General features: G+C 37.8%; 2 protein-coding genes and 1 pseudogene across 2 annotated transcripts; 1 reads left to right on the top strand and 2 right to left on the bottom strand.

Moving 5' to 3' along the window:
• The first annotated feature begins 2,155 nt into the window (after nucleotides 1-2,155).
• Nucleotides 2,156-5,541, top strand: LOC116195365 (annotated as a pseudogene).
• On the bottom strand, nucleotides 4,403-7,543 carry LOC116193857 (the record flags this gene model as incomplete). Its single annotated transcript, XM_031522603.1, has 1 exon — nucleotides 4,403-7,543. A coding segment is annotated over one exon (1,608 nt), but the record flags the coding sequence as incomplete, so codon positions are not given.
• A 3,892-nt stretch (nucleotides 7,544-11,435) lies between these two features.
• On the bottom strand, nucleotides 11,436-12,633 carry LOC116195364 (acidic endochitinase Pun g 14, amyloplastic-like). Its single transcript, XM_031524504.1, has one exon. The coding sequence runs from the start codon at nucleotides 12,557-12,559 to the stop codon at nucleotides 11,666-11,668; it is 894 nt and encodes a 297-aa protein (XP_031380364.1). The 5' UTR covers nucleotides 12,560-12,633; the 3' UTR covers nucleotides 11,436-11,665.
• Between the last annotated feature and the right edge of the window lie 5,442 nt (nucleotides 12,634-18,075).

The raw sequence follows: 18,075 nt of genomic DNA, 5'->3' as shown, positions 1-18,075 counted from the left end.
AAGAGAGAGAGAGAGAGAGCGGGGCTCGTACGAAGCAGAAGGGGAGAAGGGGAGGGGTGTCCGTTGGCGCCAGCCACCCCCTCCCTCTCTTTCCTTCTTCCTTGCTATTGTCGATTTAGTTTTTTTTTCGATTTTATTTTACTTAATTTAAACTTTACAATTTTTTTACAAGAATTATAATTATAAACTAAATATTTATTTTAAAAAGATTTATTTTACACAAGAAATATTATGTTACAATATTCCTTTGTTTGATTTATTTTACAATTATCTAAATTTTTATTTTTACTTTACAATTATCTACTACCGTCGCCGACCTCGTGTTAAGGGGTGGATCTTCCATTGATGGATGAATATCAAAACTTCGATAGAATTGAGCGACTAAAATTAATTAAACTAAAGTAGAGGAGATAAAACCTCGAAATGACTCATCTTCTCATGGGAACGAAAAAAAATGGCCTAATTTCGTGTCATTCCCGTCTTTGTCGGCTATCAAATCTGTATTATGCCGAGACTATTCGACCTCTGAAGACTTATGGAACATCAAATGATATCTGGACGCAGTCAGATTCATCCACCAACTCAGCATGACAACGATCGTGCCCTTCTGTTTTGATGAAGACGACGTCCCCTTTCACTTTAGTGTTACGTGGAGACATGAGGTTGGGCACAAACACTTGTCCTTAGCCTTGGTCATCTTGGCATATTCTATACGCCATTTTAAGGGAACGAGTTTTGAGTTTGAATTTAGAACAAATATGAGAAGTTCTTGCAATAATTGCACATCCAGCAATTTACTTAACGGTCCTTCAAGAACATTGGCATTATATCCGTATGGCAATGCTATTAAGTTATAAACTGAGCAGCTGATCTTGCAGCATATCAATACATTTCTTATATTAAAACTACGAAGAATTGAATAGGGCTGCATAGCCCTTTTTATCGGAGATTTAGAATTTACTTATGTAATTTCTATTACTTTTGAAATCTCTATTCTTATCATTGGCCGTCTATTTTTGATTTAACACCTTTTTTTAAGGACATATAGGATATAAGATATAATAAATAAAATAAATTTTCTAAAATTGCAATTATATTTTGCTGATTGTTTTCAGATTGATATATATATATATATATATATATATGCATATGCATGAAGCTTATGCCGTAAGCCGGTCATGGTTTAGGAAAACTAGTCGCACTCCGCGTATTGCGTGGGTGTCAATTTTACTAAAATATTTTCAATTCGTTTAATATAAATTTTCTAAAACTTTCCATAATTTAAAAGGAAGTTAATGGAAGAGGATCTCGAGTAAGAATAAAACCAAACACGATTTGATTTCCTTTGGGCTTTGGCCCTATTAATCTACCAAAAAAAAAGAAGCCAAAGATGATTTAATGTGAGAGATAATATATTTAATGGAGAGGGTTAATGTTTACGTGACAGCTTCTATTCGAATGATAACACATATGTGGCAGCTCTTTCTCATACGAACGGAAAACTCTCGTGAGCTCTATCGCAGGAGAAGTCTAAATGATTCATCCACCGACTCGGCATGACAACAACCGTCCCCTTTCTTTTTGATGAAGACATCAGGTTGAGCACAAAGACTTGTCCTTAGGCTATGTTTGGTTCGCTAAAATGGAATTGATACATAATATAATAGACTGGAAATAGAATCGACAACGAATAGAATAGAAATTCTGATAAATTTTTTTATTTGGTTGGAGGGAATAACAAAATTGAGAGTTAGCATTTTGAAATTTGGTTGACTTGAATAAAGAATAAAAAGAACAGAAATAGAGTGAAAAGATAAAAATACCATTCATGCTAAATCTAATAGGATTTAATAGAATAAATAGATAACTTTAATGATAATTTTTATAATTAATAAAAAATAAATATTTTTAAATAATTAAAAAGTAAATATTTCTAAAAAATTAATTATTTTAATTAAAGTTAATGAAAATTGTGATTAGTAATAAAAGTAATTATTTTAATTAAAAAAATAAAATTATTAATATTTAAATGTTTATTAATAATGAATTAATATTATTATTTTTAAAATTGTAATATTAGGAATAACTATTTTAATAAATTAATAAGCATAATTATCTAAATAATTAATAAACAAATTTCTTAATAAAAACATATTATCTCATTATATTAAATAACATAAAATAAAATGATTAAAATAATATATTAAATTATAAAAAAATAAAAATAAAAGAAGTTACTGTTCATCTTCTTCTCAGAAGATGAATAGTTCTCTTCTTCGTGAGCAAAAAACTAGAGTTCACAGTGCGGAAGCTCCAATCCCCACCCCTACTCCTCTAATGGCGACATCTGACGCCGCCTCTCGTCCCTCTCCCTCAAGCTCCAGGCCCTCCCTCTCCGCCTCCGCCACGGGTACAACCTCCTGGGTCGCCACCTCCTTCAGCTGCTCTTGGTCCGTCTTCTCCATGGGCGAGGCTGTCGGCACCTCTATCGGTCTCGACTATCAAAATCTTCTTCCAGTCCATCGCCATCCTCCTCCGCCACCGGCTCCACTTCCTCTCGATTCTGTTCTGGTCCGCGAGCTATCTCTTTCTGGTCCCTGATTGCTCCGGCAGTAGAGCTGATTTCTGTCAAGGGAGGCTTCAGCTTTCTGGTTGCTGATTTCTGTCGAGGGAGGAAGCGAAACCGGATGAGGGAGGAATCGAACGGCTACTCTGTCGATCGCGTTTGCTCTGCTAGGGTTCGTCGAAGCCTCTATCGATCTCGGGCCAATCTGGAGGAAGAAAAGCTCGATGCCATTACGTTGTAATAACTGAAGAAAGTTGAGGGCATTTTTAGTTTTTCACACTACATTCTGGATGGACAATGCCAATTCCGGACGTTCGAGGGAGGCCGAGGAAATCCGTTTGTAAGCGGATAGCTATTCCGCATTCCCTTGAACCAAAACGTCGGAATTCCTATTTTAGAACAGCTTTGAAGCCCCAGAAGATCTTTTCGAGCTTGGTACGATTTTAGAACAGTTTCGCACTAATTTAATGGGAATTTGTCTCCAAGAACAGCATTGAATTTCAAGTGTTTTGCAGCAACTAAGATCGGAGATCTTCATCCCATTCAGTGTTTCATGTTTCTATTGCAGCCTTCCAGCAGTTGAATCACTATCATATGCCAATCTGTCTTGAAAGACAGAGAGTCTTTAGAACTTGCTCGGCCTTTCAGCTGATGTCGAGAAAAATTCTTCGATTCATAATCAGACAGTCTTTGGACAACTTTCTGAGAACTGTCCGATGTATACGATCGGCACAAACACTGGAAGATTTTGGCTCTTAAACAACCAGAAATCGTACGAATTCTCATACAAAGGAATCAACAAAACCACTTCCAAGATCAAGACTGCACGGACCAAATCCGACCCAAGATCAAACCCAAAGGCAGAAATAGTTCAGTGTCACTCAACTTTCTATGACTGGAAAACGTTCCCGAGGCCCATTTTTTTATGGTCCAAAAGACGAAGGAACGCATGGTACGTCTCTGTGACTGGAAAATGTTGTTACTCCTATATAAACGTGCTCAAAACTTTATTGAATTACATGATGGCCCTAATCATGACTCTCATGGTACGTTTCTGTGATCATACATACTGACTTACATAAGTTATCGTGTCATTCAGACGTCAATATGAGACATTTTAATTGTTTTGTTTAATCAACTAAATATAGTTCATCATTCGCCTCGCCTATGGACATAAGCATAATCTATATATATTTCTTCAATTTAAATGAAACAATAAGCTTTTCAAAATGAGAAGTCAAGGGATTTGTCCCGGTGATACGGAGGAATATAAATAACCACCTCATGCCAAATTCAAAATCCTTTGGGGTTAGTCTGTAAGACTTTTGGCCAGTTTACTTGTCTTATATACTTGCAGGAATGCGTATAAAGTTTTGGAGATTAGTCGAGCGAAATTTGAAAATTTCACGACATCCAAAAAACCAAAAACAAATTTCAGAATGAATTTTTTTTCTTCCCCTTTCTAGTGAGAAAGCGTTCGGGGGGGGGGGGGGGGGGGGGGGGGGGGGGGGGGTGGATGATGGATTATAAACAAATAGCGGGCATCTGCCCCATCAATTCAGCTAACAAGGTCCCTTCTTCAAACAGTTCTTCCCCCCCTTTTCCATTAATTAATTTACATTTTAATTCCTTTTTCCTTGTTCTTTTTTTATACCATGCGATTACTAAAATTTTTTATGCAAATTAAATTGACAGATTTTTTTTGCTTCAAGGCTCAAGCACCCTGGATTTTGGGAGATGCCCCAGGTGTGGTCTCTTCGCTCTTGATTCCCTACTCATTCCTTGAATATCCTAATTCTTCGTGATCTCAAAGTGAGGAAGCACTAAACTCGTAAATGAGCGTTAATCACGCGAGTAATTGCTATATATATAGTTGTTGGTTACAATTATAGCGATATTACTGCTATGATTTCGTGTCTTGAATCTCATAGCTTCGTTTCAAAAGCTCCCCGCTTTCATCCTGATTTGATCAAAGAGTAATCACCGTACTGAACCTCGATAATGTCGTTGGATGATTCTTGTTAGGGGGGTATCGAAGATGGTGAGGATCCGAAGACTGCTGCCTTTAGGGAGTTGAGGGAAGAGACTGGAGTCAGTTCTGCAGAAATACTCGCAGAGGTTCATCTCCCAGTAATCGTATTTACTCTTGTCGTTGATAACTCCGGGTTTTCTCTAGAGTTCTCTTTGTCGTAGTCATCCAACTTGAAACATCAGGAAATCTCTCCAAGCTCAAAAATCCGAAAAACTAGCTGTTGTAACCCGAATCGTTCTGTTCTGGCTTTTCTTCTAATGCTCACTTCCATCAAGGCATTCGAAAATTGTAGGCTCCATATTGGTTGACTTATAATTTCCGACCCGAGGCTAGGGAAAGGCTCAAAAACCACTGGGGTACCGATTATAAAGGCCAAGCGCAGAAGTGGTGAGCACTTATTACTTACAGATACTAAAAAATTTCACCCGCCAAACAGCACCCCGGTTTCCTATTTGTGCGGGTGAATTTTCAATATTTATTGTCCTCCAAATGTGTAGATTAAGTTCAGTGCTAAAAAAAACTGCAGGTTCCTCTTTAAGTTTACTGGCTAAGAAGAGGAAATCAATCTTTTGGGTGATGGAACTGACAAGCCCGAGTTCGGGAAGTGGTCGTGGATGTCACTCGAGCAAGTCCTTGAGCTTGTGAGTACACTATCCCAGCAATCCTCCTCGTCATTTCTGGGATGAAGAAAATCTATTCTCATCTCCCTCCATAGCGAAAATCGCATCTTATCCCGCTTTCTGCTTCTGCAGGTAGAAGACTCCAGGAAGCCTGTCTATGAGGAAGTTTTGAGTTTCTTCAGTCCACATCTCTAAGAGCAGCTTTGAAGCCCCGAAAGATCTTTTTCGTGCTTGATATGATTTAGAACAGTTCTGCACTGATAAATCGGAATTTGTCTCTAAAGGCTTTGAATTTCAGGTTCTATATACCATTCAGTGTTTCATATATCTATAGCACCTTCCAGCAGTCGCATTACTATCAAATGCCAATCTGTCTTCAAAAACATCTTCAATGAATAAATGGCTCAGCCTTTCAGCAAATGTCCAGAAAAAATTCTTCCACTCATAACCAGACAGAAGCTTTAGACTACTTTCTGAGAACTGTCCAATGAATCAGTATGCGATCGGCACAATCACTGGAACATCTTGCCCTTTATAGCAACCAGAAAACCTACCCATGCTGATACAAAACAATCAACAAAACCACTTTACAAGATTAAGACCGCGCGAACCGAATCCAACCCAAGAACAGAAAATAGTTCAGTGTAGGTGGGAAAACGGTCCAGAGGCTGATTTTCTGATGGTCCAAGAGATGAAGTAACATATCTGTAGCCCTATTCATTCCCTTCCTTCCAACAATTTCTCGATCTCTTCACTGACAATCTCGGCGACGATGCCAGGAGAGAACCTTCTGATCATATCCCTCCGCGCCTGCCTTCCTCTGTTCTTACGTTCCTCCGGGCTACTGACCAAGTGCTTCATGAGTCTCCGAAGCTCATCCACAGAGGGCTCAGCCCATAGGTGGCCCTTAAACGGCCCCTCCACCACCTCCACCATCCTTTCCAAAGGCAGCGGGTATGCATTTTCCACGGTCAAGTACTCTGTGGGACCCGACCAGTTCGTGGCGATCACAGGCAGGGACATAGACATTGCCCCCACGAGTGGCCTCCCCCATCCTTCCCCTCTTGACGGGAGCACAAAGGCATCAGCCGCCTTGTAAATCCTCGGGAGGTCGGACTGCAGAACATGGGTTCCAATCACATATATTGGGGCCCATCCGTTCCTCGGCTTCTCCATATTAGAATTGTCGACAAACTCAACAATCTTGTTACCAAAGTTCCTATCAGAGTGGTAAGGGTTTGTCAGCAAGTACAAAGAGACTCCATCAGCACCATCGAATTCTCTCAAGTACGCACTTAATAATACATCCCAGCCTTTCCTGAACTCCAATTTGACACTCAAGAAAACAAACTCCTTTCTCCCATTCAAATCCTGGGCTTTCGACCTCTCGCCTAGTACTAAATCTCCTGGAGAAGAAAGATCCATCAGCCAGTACTTTTCGGGATTGAAGAACTCGACATCTATAGGCTGCATGATCTTAACAACCTTTGCCGGGTCCACGCCGCTCGAGACAAATGTCCGGACATGGAAATCGGTTGGAACCCACACGTAATCCATCCGGTTGCACCTCCTGGCATGCTCCAGACCCACCCGGTCGGACTCGAACATAGTCCGACCAATCACGTACCGGTAATGCCCGTACCCATATGGGGCACAGGGCCGGGTCTGGAACAGGGGAGGGTACCAAGCGCCGGGCTCGCTGTGACATACGAAAATGGTCCTGTCGGGCGCACATTGGGTCCGGTGGAGCTCTAGGGCTAAGTTCCTGATCTCCACAGGCAATCCCTCCCAGAACTCTATGGATTCAAGATCTCCATGCTGCTCAATACCCAGTTTGAATTTGGGGCTTTTCTTGATTCTCAGGTGATTGTGAAGGGACAGGACGTACGACCAAGCCTCTGAGCTGTAACTGCCGCCGGAGAGGAACGGAGCCATCCACAGCACACAGTGAGAGGGGTCGGCCGAGGGATTCGTGCCATCGGAATCAGGGTTCTGTCGGGGTTTAAGGGGGAGGACCGGCCGGAGGATTTGCTGAAATCTTGTCGGGGCTGAGGAAAGGGATGATCTCAGGAGATGGGCTTTGAAGAAATGGGTTCTTGATGCTAAGCCGAGGGAGACTGCTAGCAGGAGGACGAGGGTGGATGAGAAGAAGAAGAAGGAAAGCCTGGATTTTGAAGTGCGGGAGGGGACTTGATTAGGGTTTGGGTGTCGAATGTGCGGTTGGGTTTCGTCGGAGCTCACGAAGTTCGAGCAGAACGGAGAATCGGTGACCGCCGGAACAAAGATCGGGAACCTTTCTATGGGTCCATTTTTACTTGGGAGGAATCATTCTTTTGAAGGGTAAACACACGAAAATGGTCCTTGAATGTTTTAACTGTCAAGGAGGATTAGGGGTGGCAATTCGTGTCGTGTCGTGTCTAAACGGATTCGTGTCATCAAAGTCATAACCCGTATACGACACGATTATTAAACGGGTTAGGTTTTGGAAACCCATACACGACACGTTTATATCCGTGTCAACCTGTTTAGACACGTTTAAACTCATTTATCGAAACGTGTCATAATAGGTATACGTATATACGACACGATTATAAACGTTATCGGGACACGTTAACACAACTTATTTATCCGATCAATTCAGTTACCCGGATACATTAACACGATATGTTTATTCGATTAACTCGTTTATTCGAATACGTTAACACGACATGTGTTGGATTGGATGAAAGAAAGAAAAAGAAATTAGGTTATGGACTTAGGAAGTTAGGATTATATGAGAATATTTTGATAAATCCAAATACATAAACGAGTTAACGGGTTACATGATTATAGTAACACGATTAAACATGTTTAAATAAACAGGTTTAATCGTGTATAATCGGGTTACACAGGTTCAACCCGATAAGACACGCTTATTAATCGTGTTTAAACAGGTTGGACCCGTTTAGATCGATTATCAAAAATGTCCAACCCAAACCCGTTTAACTCCGTGTCGTATCCGTGTCGTGTTATCGTGTCGTGTGAAATATTGCCAGCCCTAAGGAGGATGCAACATGCGATGATGCCAAATTGAAACTTTTTCCATCAATTTTTAATTTTTGATGTATTATAATAATTTATGCAATAGCTTATATCCAGTGTAATTGTAAATATATCGATAACATTATTTACGTAAAAATATTATCTCTTTTTTTTTTCAAAGTTATAACTTATAAACTCTTGCCTTGATTGATAGTAAATTATAACGTCTTGTTTGGTTTTAGAATAATTTTTTTTTATCCAACTCAAATTTATTCTTTCACAAATTTAATATTACAATAATTACTAATTTATTTTTTAATAATAATATCTCACTCATATTTTTTCTAATCATTTTTATAATTAATTTTTAATAATAAATTCTCTATATACTTTACATCTATATATACAAACATATATATATATATTATTACACATCCATATACTTTTTAATATTTATAATAATTATTTTTTATCTTTTTTATTTCCTAAAATTAAATTGAGTTGAGTTAAAATCTCAACTCAAAATTCAAATGTGCCACATTTTTCAAAATATTGTCCTAATTAATATTACATACGATTAAATGGTGAGCATTTCTCCCCGATTTGGGTGGGTCCTATGGGTAGAAAACCCAGCCTACTCTCTGAGATGGTGATGAACCTATTTCATATGCTAAATAATTGGGAAAAGTTTTATTCGTATTGTTTGGTGAATTTTTTTTTTATGCTGCAGCGTGAAACATGAAATAATTTCATATTGTGTGATGTAATTTTTTCTAAATAATTAAATAAGTAATTTAATTTTCGAAAATTCTTGCCATGAAAAAGTCCTTACATTCTCGATTTCGTTATACAAAATAGTCCAAACACTAGGCCAATGAGGAGGCTAATATGATTCACTGGTCTTTGAAAACCAATAAGTGAACGACACTTGCACAAAAAAAAAATTAAAGAAAAATATTCAAAATATATTATTTTTTGAATTAATGACTCAAAAAATCATAAACTTTAACTTATTTTTTAATTTTGACAAGAACTTTATTTTTTAGTAAAAAAGACACAATTTTTTATTTTCTTATCATGTTAGGCACTTGTAATATTTTTCATCAATTTTGCTGACTCAATCTTGGCCACCACCTCTAATTAGGGTCGTCAAAGCCGTCTGAGGTCACCAACAACCCTAATCGGGGATTGTGGTACCTAGTTGAGACCCTCACCGTTTCTCTGATAAAGGCCTTTCTCTCTTTTTTTTTCTATAATTTTTCTTTAAAATTTTTGTTATTTTCGCTAACATGCGTGACACCATTTGCCACATAGGCATCGGTTTCTGCTACGTCAGAAAAATGGATATAAAATTATACAAATGTCTAATTTGACAAGAAAATCAAATTTCGTGTCTTTTTTTCCAAAAAATAAAATTCGTGTCAAAATTTAAAAAGGGAACAATGTTCAAGATTTTTTGGACCATTAATCCTTATTTTTTGGTTGAAGGCCAAAAAAAAAAAAGAATTTAATTTACTTAAAACCATGGGGTAATGATCCCAACAGTGTCACCGAAAAAGGAAGACCTAAAGTGAGATTGAGAAATTTCAAAATCTACTAATCAATGCAAGAATTACCTCTTTAAAGGTGCAAACTACACCTATTAATTATTTCTTATTCATCAGTTATACCGTGTTGCGAACCGCGCTGACCATATTGTTTAGGACTGAAATGACTAGACCGAAGGTCATTGCCGTAACTATACATACTAGATGCATGTCCCCACTAAGTACATATTTCTTTTGAACTCATATGATTATTCCACCCTAACATTGAAATAAATTTTTTTATTTTTTGAAAATTATCGTTTATTGAATTTGTTGTGTCCGCTAATTTCCTCTTCTTCAATTCTCAAATAAAATCCATGGGTCTTTCACATTAATAAAAGTTTAATGAAATTGAGTAAATTATGATAACTAAAATAATAAAAATTAAAAGAAAAATCCTTGACGTGACTGAATTGGGTGAGAAGAGAAAATGGGGGAGGAGGCAGATAATAAGGGACGGGGATTGTGCTTATTTATCGAAATTACGATCCAACCCTAATCTATGAGTAATCAATTAATAATATGTATGTTCTAAGTGTGAAAATGAAACTCCATAGTCAGAGAAAGACCGGAATTACTCCTTTTCTTTTGTATGAATTAAAGGAGAGATCTCGAAGAAGAAGTCTTAGTTCAATGGTATAATTAAGTGATATAAGATATTGATTTAGAGTCAAGAAATGTTGAGTTTGATTATCATCAGCGGGATATATGTGCCCATTTATTTCGAGTTATTTTATATTATTATAATAGGTTGAAGATAGAGGTTTCCTTAACTTACCACAAATTATAAAAGAACTGATCCTGTACAACGCACCGAGTATCTTTTAACTGATTAATACTAGTATAGATGTAGGTTAGTGTACTCATATATTTTTCATACTTTCTTCTAAAATATATTTGACCATGCGCAATCAATACAAGTTATTAGGTCAATATAAGAAAATGAAAGAAAGAAAAAAAAGGATATTTTTCTGGTTACAAAAAAAAGCTCAAAAACATAGTGCAATTAAATAGAAATTCTAATTAAACAGCTAATAAAAAAGTATGAATAATCCCCAACGAGTATCGAATTTATAACATTATGATTATCAGGTAAAAGTGTGTGTCACTATACTCTACATCCTCTTTCAATAGAAAATGGATATTTGATCTAAATAATTTTCATGCCGTCTAATTACGTAACACAAACGGAGATGATTTCTTCAATTCTTCTTTTCCTTCCTTTGACTCGGAAAGATATGTCTTATTTTTTCTTTCCTTCGTCCTTTTATTCTTCTTTTTCCTGAACATGCAAGCCAGCGCGTAGGGACATAGTGCATCCTGAATGATCAGACTAAGAGAGATGACACGAAAAGGATGATAATTCGATCGATTAAATCAGCTCTCGTTTTCTTTTTCTTTTTTGGTTTTAGTAGAAGATTAAATCAGCGCACACCCTCGTCTTATAATCGAGAGGTTCTAAGTTTGATATTTGTTGGTAGACTATTCGTACCTTTTTATTAATTATTTAGTATTTTATTTTATTGTACTAAGCCCGTACTCTTCTTGTAACTTTAACATTAGTTTCATCAATCATTCCATGTCAATATCGAAAATGCTGCAACTGTTACTGCTCTATAGAAGCACGTACACAAAACTTCATTGAGTAATATATATGATGGTCTTATGATGATTCATGGAGAGTCTGTCTCTACTATCACACCTTACATAGCTGGTGGCCTCGTGCTGTTCATATGCCAACGCGAGACATTATTTGTTTTGTTTATTTATCTTATCATAACACGAACATTATCTCCCCAAAATCGTCCGATTAACAGGGAAGAGTCATGAGACGGTAGACTCAAACTTGATCCTTTATGGTAGTGCTGTATGTAGTGTCGTAGAACTTCGAATACAGCATGACACCACCATATTTTGCCGATGTCTTGATCTGGGGGAGAATCTGACCAGTCAGCACATCCGGAGGGATGTATCCTCCACTCGGAGCTGCCTCTGGAGCTGCCGGTAAGCCGAGGAATATTTTCCCAGCCGTTGTCGATGAAGTCCATGTATTCCAAGAACTTAAGATATCATTGGTGTTACCCGAAGCGTATTGACACTGGGGATTGTTGTAGAACTGAATCCAAACGTTGTCGAACAACCCCGTGTTGAGGGCTGCATCGAGATGGCTATCGGGATGCGGGCACTGAGGTGCCGCAGTGAGGTAAATTTTTGCTGCTTGGGTGCTGCGTGATGATAAAGCATGTGCAAGAGTGTCGTAGAACGTAGTACCTTTCTCTATGTCGAAGTCAATTCCGTCGAGCACTGCATCACCCAAGGGACGAGAGGAAGACTGTCCTCCCAGGAAGTTGTTCCACAGGTAATCGGCGAAATTGTTGGCATCGTCTTCGGAGACCAAGGAGTAGTCTCCAGCGCCACCGCCGATAGACATGAGAACCTTGATATCCTTACCCTGACAGCTCCTTATTTCGTCGCTCAGGCCAGTGCATGTACCAGCAGCCGGTTCGCAGTGGCCGGCGAGGTTAACCACCGGTGCTTGAAAGTTGCCAAAAGTAGTGACAAAGGACACGATCACGTAAGCGTACCTCCCTGTGTCACATGTTGATGCCAAAGTTCCCTCGCCGCCATTCTGGCCCCAGTAAATGGCAATGTCGCCCGCAGAGATGGCTCTTGCAACAACAAGAATGGAAAGAGATAGAAGTAGAGCTCGAGAAAATGGAAGAGTTTTGGCCATCGGTTCTGGTGGTTTGTCGTACCAAATTCTTGAAATTGACAATCGATTTGGCTAGCTAGCTCTGCAAAATGTTATCCTCAGGGGAGGCTTTATATAGAACGAGCGAGGGCCCCACCACCTCTATCATTTCTATAAAAAAACAAAATAGCGAAATGAGATTGGTACCCCAAAAGTGTAAAAAAAATAAAAATTACTAATCTAATTAGTTCAAAAAGGTACCAACATGATTGATTTAAGCGATTCAACGTTGGTTCTTCATAAATAAGTTCCCAATAAGCCTGGCTTATTGAGCTTTCAAATATCATGATGCACACCGTAAAAAAAAAGTTCAAATGTTTTGATATAATATACTTATTTTATTTAAGTAAGATTTTGTGTTTAAATCTTATAAACGGAGAAAATCAATGATTCCGAGCGCGCATTCGGAAATACAAGAACGAGCTCTTTGCGCATCATCGAGCATGGCGAGGAGAGGAATTTTTAGAACCTAATATTGATGGTCTCCGGATATCCCGTTAAGACAAGAGTCGCGGGTGCTCGGAGGTCGTTTTCGATCCGTTCAGATGATCCAAGCGGATTTGATTGCTTTGATCAACTCCGAGCGCGTCGCGGCCTTATTCTGACCATTTCTGTATCTTTTGCTGTCATGGTCAACCGGTTGACTTTCCTTGAACCAGGCTTGACTCGGGATTGACTTGAGGTCGACTGTAGAATTTGTGGCTCAGGGCCTTGTTGAAGGTTCCTGGATGGTCCAAGAAGCGTCCTGGGCTTGTCGGGATGATCCCAAGTCGAAGTCGGCTTCAAGGATTAAGTTGGGAACTGTGATCGCTTTGGAAGTTCATCTGCTTGAGAAGATGGTTTACGAAATGTACTTGGAGGGGCTCCTTCTCTGTTTGGCCTCATGGCGGATCTGTAGAACCCCATATTGAATACTTTCTAATAGCACAATGATTGGGTGACGTCGAGAGCCCATTGGAAGCCGCCTGTGATTACTCAGGAGGTGTAAACGATCTCCGGAGATCGACCGAACAAAACCTCTTTAGTCCTGGGAACCCCGGAGGATGGCTGAGCTTGACTTCGGGTATTAACAATTGGCCTGATGAGCCGACAGCTCGGGAACCTCACTGGAATGGCCTATTTTTCTACTCAGGAGTCACTCGTGAAGTGTGAACGGTTTCCGAAGAGTGATTTGAAGAGTGCTTCATGGTCATGGGAACCCCTAGGACTGGTTGGGCTGACCTCGGGTGCTCACAATTCGCCCGATGCGTCGACGACTTCAGAGCCTCATTGGAAGTTGTTTGCGTTTCTCCAAAGTCCTATGGGTCAAGCAAATGGTTTGTAGAATGTGTTCAGAGAGGCTCCTCATCAATTTGACACTATGAGGAATCTTCGGAGTCCAATATCAGATATCTTCATATGGCTTAGTGATCGGGTGATGAATAGTGTTGCTGAAGTCTACTTTTGCTTGCTCGAGATCAAGCGTCATTTGAATTCTTCGGTTATTCTCTGGGATCTATGGAGGAATCCTAAGGGCTTCTACTTTGCCATGCTTTAGGGTTGTCTGGTTGACGTTGTTGACCCGATTATGAATAGTGACCGGGGTTTGCCAGGGCCATTTTCTATTAGAATTCAAGACCGTCGTAGCCGGGAGTCCTAACGATGGCCCTTGAGAGTTGATAGATCAAAACGGGGTGTTGATATATTTGTCACGAGTTATTTCAATACATTGGGAGGTTGTCTGGTATCACAGAAGACGAAGAAACTGACTACAGTCTCTCGATCATCCGTTGAGGCAGAGTATCGAGCAATGACAACAACAGTTACTGAAGTCATTTGGTTGTGTAATCTCGTTTCTTCACTCAAGGTGCAACAAGACCAGTCGACTCGATTATTCTACGACAATCAGGAAGCACTACATATAGCAGCCAATCCTGTGTTTCATGAGTGAACGAAGCATATCGAAATTGATTATTGCTTTGTTCGTGATCATATACGTTCAGGTGTTATTATTATCCATGTGCCCATGAGACTTCAACTGGCTGATATATGAAGGCTCTAGGTTGAGATCGATTCTGCTTTTTTCTTTCACTCCAAAAGTTATTAATCACCATCATCATTATTTATTTCTTTTTCTTTTTCTTTTTATAAATTGATATAATTAAAAAATTAAAGAAATATTCTAACGGTGCTAGTCAATATAATCAATTGGAGGGAGTGTCATATTTTCTTAATATCGAACCAGGTGTCATTTTAAAAAATCTAATTTACCCTAAATTTAAGAAAGTTGGAGATCTAATTTACTCCTCAACTCCCTGCTTCTCTTCTCCATGTCTTCTAAAACCAAGCACCTGCCTTACCAGAAAACCCTAATAATAGGTCATGCAGAAATGCTTCGGTTATTCTATTTTATCATGTGATATTAGCAAGCATTAATTAAATTGTAACAACAGTTTAATAATGAGGATTAATCACTAGATAAATCGTAATAATTGGAGCAATTTTATTTATTCTTTTTAACCAGATCACTTAAGGCCATTGAAGATTTTTTTTTCATTCTAATGACATGAATGGTCCCTAAACTTTTGGGTGAATAATGGTCCCTAAACTTTTATTGTTTTTATTTCCATTCCTACTTTAATTTATTTGATCTTAGTCCCTCCACTTTAAAATGAATAGAACGACTGAATAAAAACAAAACAAATGAGCATTTGATTCAACCCATGAAATGGATAATAAAAATAAGTAGGTTTTACAATCACCCATTACTTTGTCAAAGAAAAATCGCATTTGTAATAGCAAAATTTTATTTTTAATAATCTTCATTAATTTGTCAAGGAAAAATAGCATATTTGTAATAGCAAAATTAATTCAAGTTATTTCTTAAAAAATTATTATCAAAAATTCATTTTACTTAAAAAATAATATAAAAGTGCGTATAGAACTTTCGACCTTCCTTCAAACAACCTCCGAATAGTGTCAATTTTTGAATGCTTTCCCTAACGCTGCAGGAAAGATGAAATATCTCTGATGCAACTAAATGAATTGCACATTGGGCATCAGTGATTGGTTAGTGGGTAATGAATTTGTGGTAGTTGGCCTACACACGTGAGCAAGTTTGATGGATCTTATCTTTCATGGAAGGATGAAATTTCAAAATTATGATAAAATTGAGTGACTAAAATCAATTAAACTAAAGCAGAGGACAAAATGTAAAGGAAAATAACTCCAAAACTCAGTCATCTTATGTTTTCTTTTTCCCTGAATAAAATTTGTCAGGATCGACCAATATAGCAACCGCACGGGACGTAATCATATGTGCCCAAATGCCGTTGCGGACTGTCCGATTTCAGCCATAACTATGCCAGGTCCCAAAGGTTTGGATTTGTCAATAGACCCTAATGAGGTTCCAGAGAGAAACGTAATCCATCTGCAAGTTTATAGTCAGAGTATTACTTCCGCAAGCAACTTCTTCAATAGATAGGCCGGGGACTTTTCCTTCCTTATTTGCTCCCAATTCTCCAAGGAGATTTAAACACCCGGCCTAATGTGTAAAATACTACCACATTATCAACTATGATTGGTACAAGAAAATGCCCTAAATCCGTGTCATTCCCGTCTGTCTGTCCGCCAAAGTCTAAAATTATGCCTCTACGAAGTCACATACGTCCATTGACTTGGTAAGACAGAGTCTCCTTTCACTTTAATGCATGTTATGTGGGGACATGAAATTGAGTTCAAAGACTAATTGATGTCCTTAGTCTTAGTTTTAATATATCAATTCATTTATTATATTAAAACTACGAAATATTGAATACGAGCGCTGCAACCTTTTGCAAACTAAGTTTGCCGGCCATCTATTCAAGAGATTAATTGATGCAAACCAACGTGCATTGATTATCTCTTGAGCACACAAATTCCATGAGCTTATACATACGCTACTTTTTTTGCAAGAAAACTATAGGAAATTAAGAAATTACTTTTAAAATCAAAGAGGATAGTAGCGTAGTAGTGCACACTCTCATCTGCAACCTAAAAGATTGCAGGTTCGATACTCATATTAGGACTATTCGTACCTATTTATTAGATATTATTATTTATATTTTTTTGTATTAGACCTATGTATCTTTCTTGTAACAAAAAAAAAGAAAAAGAATTTACTTTTAAAATTTTGATTACTTTTTTTGGATATGTACCATGATATCCGAAAGTTCAGTGAATCTCAACTAATTTAGTTCGAACGAGGTTCAAGTTGGCCCACTAAAAAATAAAACTTTTCAAATCAAGAATTTTTTCTACTCACAAGACTCGAACGCAAAACTTTTAAAAAATAAGTATCAAACGGCTTGAACTGATTCTCGTTCAACTTCCTATTACTTTTGAAATTCCTATCCTTTAACATTGGCCGTACATCTATTTTTAATTTAACACTTTTTTTCAAGAACATAGGATATATGATGTGATAAATAAAATAAATTTTCTAATATTGCAACTATATTTCACCAATTCCTTTCAATTAAATGTGCGAAAATAATTCAGTACATTCCAATATTTTTTATTTATCCAATTTTATGATATACTTTAAAGTTACTTAAAAATGTTCAACGTTTGTATTATATTTCATATGTATCCCACCTTCATTTTTTTTAATCAAAATTGACGGAGTAACTGACGTAATTCAATTAAGTAATGGTGTTTACTTGGATTATTTTGTTGACCATCCTGGTCCACTCTGGTCCTTTCCCTCTTTCTCCTCTCCTTCCTTTCCCATTTCCCGCGCCACCTGACAGCAGGAGCACTTTTTGGACTTTCCATGTTGATGTTGTTGTTACTACCACCAGCAGTGTCATGTCAGCAACTAATGCTCAAAATATCCGGACACCATAGACAACAATCACGAGCATGTAATCCTAAGCAAGTCACCAAATCATATGCGACTTCAGAAAGACATGATGGACTTGATATTTTGGTAAAGAACACGGAATTAAGATGAGTTTCTATCTACGAAAGTGCTTTTAGCACGGGAGATTAATAATGTTTCGCGGTGAGACACTAATTTCATCCATTAAATATTTCAACGTTTAAACTTGATCATTTATAATTTAAATATTTTGTCCCTTATAATATATTCCTTTATATCTTATTTTTGCAAATTTTACCTATAATATTGTCGAGTTGACCGATTTGTTTTATCACGTCGACCAATTATAATATGCCACGTCATCATCAACTAACCAATTTAATAAATCAATCTATAAATCAAATTAAACCGATTAAGTTTGTGAAGAAGAATGGGAGAAGGGGAAGGGGCGGCTATTGGTGCCGGCCACCACCCCCGAACAACCATCCCCACCCCCTCACTCTCTTTCCTTCTTGTTTGCTAATGTTGGTTTAGTTTTTTTTTCTCAATTTTTTTACTTAATTTAAACTTTACAGTTTTTTTATAAGAATTATAATCATAAACTAAATATTTATTTTACACAAGAAATATTATCTTACAATATTCCTTTATTTGATTT

This window comes from Punica granatum, chromosome 2 (genome assembly GCF_007655135.1).
Source record: "Punica granatum isolate Tunisia-2019 chromosome 2, ASM765513v2, whole genome shotgun sequence".
In the NCBI taxonomy this organism is placed as follows: Eukaryota; Viridiplantae; Streptophyta; class Magnoliopsida; order Myrtales; family Lythraceae; genus Punica; species Punica granatum.
Note: the sequence above shows the minus strand (reverse complement) of the source record. Positions and strands in the feature narration are given on the sequence as shown.